This window comes from Cyrtonyx montezumae, unplaced genomic scaffold (genome assembly GCF_038088225.1).
Source record: "Cyrtonyx montezumae isolate F1298 unplaced genomic scaffold, pur_monq_1.0 scaffold_0, whole genome shotgun sequence".
NCBI lineage: Eukaryota > Metazoa > Chordata > Aves > Galliformes > Odontophoridae > Cyrtonyx > Cyrtonyx montezumae.
This window is the reverse complement of record NW_027071824.1, coordinates 40,477,720-40,485,617: the sequence shown is the minus strand read 5'-3', so window position 1 is coordinate 40,485,617 and position 7,898 is coordinate 40,477,720. Positions and strand designations below refer to the sequence as shown.

Genomic DNA, 7,898 nt, shown 5'->3' with positions numbered 1-7,898 from the left:
GTACTTATCGATAACAATATTCAGAACCCCCAGCATTTAAAGAAAGGATTAAACCCAAGACTTAAAATCTTTTTCATATCACACTTTCACGTCTACATCTGTGCCCATCCTGTAGACATTAGTTTGTGTGTTGGGTCCTTGAAAGAGAGCATTTATCTTCTCCTCTTATTTGAAGCAAGCTTAGAATGAATGTAATTATACACAGTTTTATTTGCAGTCCAGTGCAAAAACCACATGAGAAATGAAGTAAGCTCTTCATCTCTGTGCTTTAAACAGCAAAGCAAGTGATCTGATGTCTCATAAAAATAGTTGAGATCAATACAGCTTATGCCTGAGCCTAAATGACAGACCAAAAAAAAAAAAGCTAAATGTGACTGGCAATGTCTTTGTTCTGTTCATAGCTGTAAGCAATGCTGTACTGATTTTTCAGTAAAGAGATAAGAAGAAAACTGAATAGAGTTTTGACGCATACCAGGAACATAAGGAGTTTTCCATCACAGATTGACTCCTGCTTAAAGTATGCAAGAAAATCAAAATAGAAATAGAAATATTTCAAACAAGTTTTATTCAGTACTCACATGCTATAAAGGTTTAAAGGAAAACTACATATTTTGGACACTTTCAAATATTGTGGCTATGTACATGGAAAATTAAAGAAAGCGAGAATGGAACCCAATTGACTTTACTGTGTCACGAACTATTATTGAAAGCATTCTGACTGAACAGCTTCCACGCATTCTGACAGATAAGTCCCTTTTTCTTTGCTTTTCCATTGCTTTTATCCCATCTCCGAACACTTGGCAGCAGCAGCAAGTCACTTCTTCAAGAACTCTTCAGCTTTTGTCTCAGAAGATTTCTTCTGCTAGCACAGACTTTCTGCACAGCTTCCTATAAGCCTAGCTCAGTGCTTACTAAAAGGCAAGTGCAGGAATGAGCGGCCACTCTCTGTCAGCATGAACCAAAAGCCCATAAACCCACATTTACACTACCAAGGATCTAATCAGGGACTTCAATGAGCAATGCATCAAGCCCTGGTTGATGCTTCCAATTCAGATACCTGGTGAGCTCTGCTTGCAACAGCATTGCTTATCACAGCATAAAAATGTGCACAACGTTACTGTTCTGCTCAACAACAACCAAAAGTGAGAGATGGAATAATGATGGTAGAAATCAGCGTCAAACTAAAGAGAAAGCAACCTGCATCGCTCCTCTTATCACTCAAACTGTAGTGCATTATAAAAATCACATGCTACGTACAAAGCACAAACAACGACCATTTTCCATTTGCTCTGAAACGAGCAAAACCAAAAAATTCCCCAAACCTGCTTTATCATAAAAAAATCAACTATTTCAGGTTTCACACAGTCTTCAATTGTCTGATAAGGCAAAGGCAAAGTCTTCCATCATTGGGAACAGCAGCAATTTACAGGACTTAGAACAAGGTTACTCCCTGTGCGTGTGCACCTGCACACATCTTTTATAGCACTGTGAACGTGAATGTAACTAAAAAAAATAATCATCAAGTTTGCAGTACCATTTTATTACAATTTTCTAATTTATTCCATTAAACAATTTATTTCTGTACTGAACAAAATTCATAAATACATCATCTAGGAGAACAATAGGTTTTCCTCTTGTCTGTGAAAAAATAACGCTTTCAAATTTTCACATTTTAAAACTTGCCTCATTTTGTGTTTCCAGAGAAAATGTGAGAAGATCATAGTGACATCTCAATTTACAGAACGTCCCTGTAGGAATTACATTTATAAGAACCTGATACAGAAGCCTATACTCTGCCCCCATAATTAGAGTTCTCTGCAATAATATTTAAACCAACAGGTTTAAATAAGACACCTCATAAACTCTACTTGTAGAGCAATGAGGTATTTAATTTTCAAGTATTAGAACCACAAAGTGTAAAAGATTCTTTGCCAATTTTACAATTATGCCTTTTAAACCAACACCCGCCTGAAAAAAAAAAAGGAAGAAAAATCAGTCCCACCACCCAAATCAGCCCATTGCTTTCAGATTCCAGTGTCTTGTGTCTTCAGGAATGCAGAAATACCCATTTACTAACAGAAAAAGCTCGTTGGAAAAAGCCATATTAAGTAAAGCATGTGAAGCATGATTTTTCTAGTGATGAAAACTATTAGAAAGGTGATCCAAGTCTATGTCCATCATTTCTTCTGCTGGTTTTACTAAAGTCCTTCCAGAAAAAAAGATGTTCAATAAATCTTTAAAAAACCCGGAGACAAAAATAAAACACTCCTTCATTGCATGGAAGAAACTCCACTGACTGCAGAGACGTTTATGTCACCTTTGGTTCTTCAGAAGAAATAATCAGATCACTTCTACAACAGAAGGCATCAAAAATGACAGGTCAGCAAAGAGTAGTAACGCTTAATACAAAACACACTTATGCAAATATTTTATTGAAAGATGATTTTTTTTCTTATATTTTCTAGAGAAGAGAGGCTGTCCTATTTACTTTCTTATGTTAATAACTGTTTACCCAACATCTTTTAAAAGTTACAAGGCAATTCAGAAAAAATACTGCTGTGCTACAAACCAACCCCACAGTGGTCATGTCAGCAAGAACTTGATGAGGGAAGTAATTCAGTTTTACACAAAAGGAAGCTACCAGCTCCCTTTCAGCACGTGCACATCAGAAGTTACATTAGCACGACGGGAACACAATTGCAGATCGCAAACTAAGAACAGGAGCTGTCACCGTTATCATTTCCACTTGAAAGCACAGGGCAAACGTTTTCAAGCAACTCCTAAAGGCAAATAGCGCAGTGTAACTGAGAACACCTTTCAAACAAAAGATGCAGGCTCGTCATAACTCACACAGCATCTGTATGTGCTTGGTATACATAGCTTTACAAACAGTGGATTTGCTCCACAAAGAATTTTGGGTTTAAAATGATTAAATTAATCAACTTGTGTCAAGAAGAAGCTCTAGGTTCTCTGTCGATTACACCACCTTACTAATTGCAATAAACCAAGGCAAACTTACCTGCTGTTTGATGTGTTTGAACACTGTCTACCTGAGGCAAAAGAGTCCCCTTATCTTCAAAAGCTAAAATTGGATTCAGAGGAATTCCGGGACTGTCGCTCCCATCATTGTTCAGGGCATCAAGCCGGGATGGTTTAGAACCAATAGGCAGATTTATGATCTCTTCAAAGTTATCGTTCTGCACAGACATTCCGTTTTCCTCTGTATTTTTCTCTGGGTTGAGATTGCTGAAAGAAAAATGTTAAGTATTTCTTCAGACACTTAATTCCAAACAGAACTGTAGTCATGCTTAAAGCAATATTACAAATGGAAACTTGCACTAATCCAGAGTGTTCTTTTAGCTGGTAAAACCAAAACTACACGACTACCACAGCAGATGAGTGTTGTTACAGAACCAGACCTTCCCTCAAACACACAGAGCCCTTATCATGTTTGGCTACACTGTACCCAAAACTACAGAGATCTTGGAGTACAATGGAGCTCTGAGAAGTGGCAGAAGAGGGGAAGCAGAAAAACAAATCAATCAAACAAAACCCATCGACCTTCCCAGCACAGCCACTGCTATCTGAAGCCACCTGCCTGATGGGATTTATGGCCTCTCTGCTTTCATAAGCATTGCCATACATGAATGCTGAGGTACCCTTCCTCATACTGCAGATCAGCCTAACTGCTCTCAGATAAGGGCAATGTCATTTTTGTTAGTCTTTGGATCACCATCTGCCTCCAGTTTTTTGAGCAGCCTCTTCTACCCGCTGCACACCCAGAGAAAAAAAAACTCCTGTATCAATTGAGCTCTCTTTTTCACTCCTCCTCTCCAAGTTCCTGGGCCTTATTTTCCAGGCACAGCTTGACTCAGCCCTGCATCGAGCAGGACCAGACAAAAGCAGCACCTCCCTCCTAGCATCCCTCACATCTCCCTGACTCACAGGGAACACTCTCCAGGTGCAATACTCTCCTGAGAAAGCACATCACCATGTGTCAGCCTTGATGCTCTCCCCCAACCCTTTTGTTAGCTGCTGTACTGTCAAATCCTGCTGTCTATTCATGCAGCACATGCTGTCTTACCACTGGGGAAGAACTAAGGTGCTACTCTGGTGAACAGGATGACAGTAATGGGACACAGAGCTCCCCAAGAAAGAGCGAGTACCCAACTGTCACTTCAAAATCATGTAATCTTTTACAGGCACTTCCTTAAAGCCCTTAGCTGCCAGATCCTGGCAGCCTGGTGCATGTGTTCCCATATCACAGCTCTTCAGGTTGTTAGGAAATGCTTCAGCACAAATGGTCAGATGCATTTTTCCTAGATTTCAACAAGGCTATCAATGCCCTCAGGTCATTTCTGAGCAGGTGGCTTGGTTTCACAGGCTCCTTTTCTCCTGAGAGTACATGTACTAGTCTGAAAACAAACAAGAGAAAAACAAACAAGAACAGCTCACCAAACTCTGCCTGCAATTAGCATCAGGTTTCTTTTCACTGACCAGCCTGCTAGGCTGGCCAGGTTATCACAAGCAATTACAGAATTGTTTCACAGTACTTCCCAAGCAACAGAAAATAATTACTGGATTTTAAAAGACGGCAACACTTCATCTGAAACCCAGATTTCCTGTAAGAACAGCATGCTGGTTCTCACATCAAATCTTTTCCAGCTTTTCAAGCCATTATCAGTTCCATTCCAAAAAGGCAATCCCCTTGTCTCTTTTCTCTTTTCCTTTATCTGTGAGCGTGCTATGCAAACTTCAAAATGGAAAGTGTGATTCACTGCACACTGTGGCTTTGAAAGCAGATCGAGAAACCCTGCTGGCTGCCTTGGAGAGACCCCAAGTCACATCACCCACCCTTTTCTGCTGGAGATCCGCCCTGTAACAATCTGTGAGACGCTTTAATAAAAACTGCTCCATCGTGTACATCTATTAGACTGTTATTTGCTATAAGGTATCACATTACTTATCTCATCCCCATCTAATGGCAGTGACCTCACCAGAGGTAAGATAACATAGTATTCGCAAATCAGATGGAGGGGCAAGAAAGAGTGGGGAAGATGGTCTGCTCCTGCATCTAAATTAGGCAGTATACGTACCTATGGAAGTACTGGCATAATGAAGAGAAGTCTTTTGCTTCTGCAAAGTTATATTATTTTTTTCTGATTGATCATCTAACTTTTACAAATAGTTATTCATAGTCATTGGTCATTGCACTGTCAGTATTACATACTGAGTTACACTAGGATTCAGAATTCAAAGTTGTCTTTCAAGATGTACAGATATACAGTCATGAAGGGGGCACAAGGCCAGGGAAAAATCATGACTAGATATTTTCTATTTTTTATACTATAAGAAATAGATGGCACTTCACCAAATCATTATAGTGTATGTTTAGTAGAAATAAAGGGAAAAAACTGAACAGTGAAATTCATTCCCACTGGAGATCTTAGAGGCCGTAATCTCAAAAGGAGATTAGACAAATTCCTAGGAGATTGGTATGCCCTCTAGCTTCTGGTAATTAGCAGCTTTGGGACTACTTGAGCTGAGGGTTGCACTTGGACCACAACACATAGTAACCCTTTATTAAAGAGAAGATCTCTTGGTACTTAGCTTCTTCCCTCAACCTCCCCCCCTCGCTTTTTACACTCTTTCCCTATTAGTGTCATTGAGGCAAAGAACACAAAAAAGGAAACAATTCCTGACCTACTTAATTGTTTTTACCATCTTACATTCCTCTCTTAGTGATGTCTCAGTGTCCAACACAACACCTCATATACCCTCTTCAGGCATATAACACTGCTGGGCAACTTCGTTAAAGAATTAGAAAGCGTAGAACAAAAAAAAATTCAGGTGAAAAATGAGTTCTGTAACTGTTATTCAACTCCAAACTCTATCATTCTGTTTCTTCCAGGACTCTACCGTTCAATATAGTAAGAGAAAATTAAGATCTGGAATAAATTCTGCTGGAATCTTTCCTAACTTACGAAAGGTTTAAAATATTTTACCTTAATGTACTATTTTCAAACTGTGTTTCAAACTCACTTCTTCCATTTGCTGGGAAAAAAAACCCACAAAGCCAACACAATCAATGCAAAAGTGTATTCTGTTAATAATGTATTATCTCCATGATCTACCAGTTTTCTTGGTAGTTCTAGATGATTTACTATCTATAGGAAAACTTCATGATACACTTCATTTAAAAGTATATTTAGCGTTGCCTTTTTCATTGCACTACACCTGGATGAAAAGAAACTTCATTTAAGTTCACTTCTACGTTTTCTCATCACAGACTTATAGGTCAGGTACAAAGTCATTTTTTCAATTAGGGTTTATGTGGATTAATTTTCTTGAAAGGCTAATGAAGTTCCAGTGCAATGAGAACCGTGTTGTTAATCAAAAGCAGCAACAGAAGCTGGTGAATTACTGATATCAGTTGTCTTGATTCCACCAAGATTTTATTTTTCTCACATGCATGGAACATACAAACAGGCGCTCCATTTCCAGCTGGATTCCAGCCACATAGCTGGCACATGGTGAATGACATTAAGAGAAAGAATGAAGGATGAAGGTTTACTACAGCAAACAGTCAGGGCAGACTATCTTCTTCACATGAAATGCTAATGGCTTACACAGTCGCATTCCTTAAGTACTGCTGCTGAACAGGTAGAGCACATGCAGCACCTGCAGAGTGACCCAAATACAGGTACTCTGTATTTAGTCAATGAATAATAGAAAACATTACTCCTGCTCAAGACATGTCCTGGCTGGACCCCAGAGCTGTACCAAAGAGAACCACCAGCACTTACACTTCATCAGTCCTGGGACCAGAGAAACAGTGATTGTAGTGTGGGACTTCCCACACAGCACACTTTAGGAAGCACAATGAGACTGACGGTTGCTCTAGACCTTACCAGGACTCAGTCCTTTGTTCCTTCCCATACATACATATTCTAGGAGTCCCCCAGGTAAAGTCCTTTCCATCCCTGATTGAAAATCTGAGCTTTCTTACCCTTAAAACATGCTCAGGACTTTCCCAGGTAAAAGCCAAATCTTCTGTATGGCTGCAGTGAAATGCTTACACAAATCCATCTGTACTTATTACTGTTGCATATACTACAATATCAGGTATATCCAGATGCCAAATACCTGCGGCACACAAGGTGCAGTAGCTATGGTGTTGGCATCTGTGGCTTTCACCATGTGATAGAATCTGTGCTTCTGTGTCCTCCTTCCAACAGCCTGTCAAATTGATTGGGCTAAACTAACACTATGATTCTATCAAGTACTTGCCTTCCATTAGGGTGGATGTTACTCTAAAGCAGACAGTCCCTCTGCACTCTATCCTGGCATATAACTTTATCCTTCCACAGCCTTGCATACACTTTGAATTTTTGTTCATGCTCTTCATTCTTACCTGTTCACTCTTCACTTTGGCTATTCAGATCTTCCTTCCATACCAACTATGATGCTACATGACAGCATTCATTAGTGTGGCACATTTTATATTACAAACATCAAGGTGCATCTAAGGTTGGGAGTGATTAACATTTAATAGTTGCCTGAGATAATTATGAGACAGCTCCATGCAGCTCGTCTAATGCAGTTCAGTGCTTAGAGTCACTGACAGAACTTATCTCAGCAGGAGCATCTTTGTCAGCATGACAGCAGGCTAAGATCCCCCAGGCATATGGAGGGACAGAGAGAGGGCAAATTCCTCCTTCAATTAGTGCCAATCACATCCTGAGGCATACTGCCCATTACAGACTGTGAGTTGGCTTCCCACATTCAAGTTTTCCCATGCATATTCTGACATTACCTGCATAAAACATGAAAAGACTATGGGATTATTTGGCTTTCTGCATTACTGAAATTGATGTAACTGACAGCTCATGCTTATG

General features: G+C 39.7%; 1 protein-coding gene across 10 annotated transcripts in view; it reads right to left on the bottom strand.

Moving 5' to 3' along the window:
- Positions 1-542: 542 nt before the first annotated feature.
- The window catches only part of MAP7 (microtubule associated protein 7), a 103,417-nt gene continuing 96,061 nt past the window's right edge, over positions 543-7,898 (bottom strand). For all 10 annotated transcript variants that reach the window (XM_065733467.1, XM_065733493.1, XM_065733423.1 and 7 more), the window contains 2 exons: positions 3,020-3,246; positions 543-2,351 (listed from right to left, as the gene is read on the bottom strand). In XM_065733467.1, the coding sequence (XP_065589539.1) occupies positions 2,341-2,351; positions 3,020-3,246 (238 nt within the window). In that variant the 3' untranslated portion in view covers positions 543-2,340. The remainder of the gene's footprint in view (positions 2,352-3,019; positions 3,247-7,898) is intronic.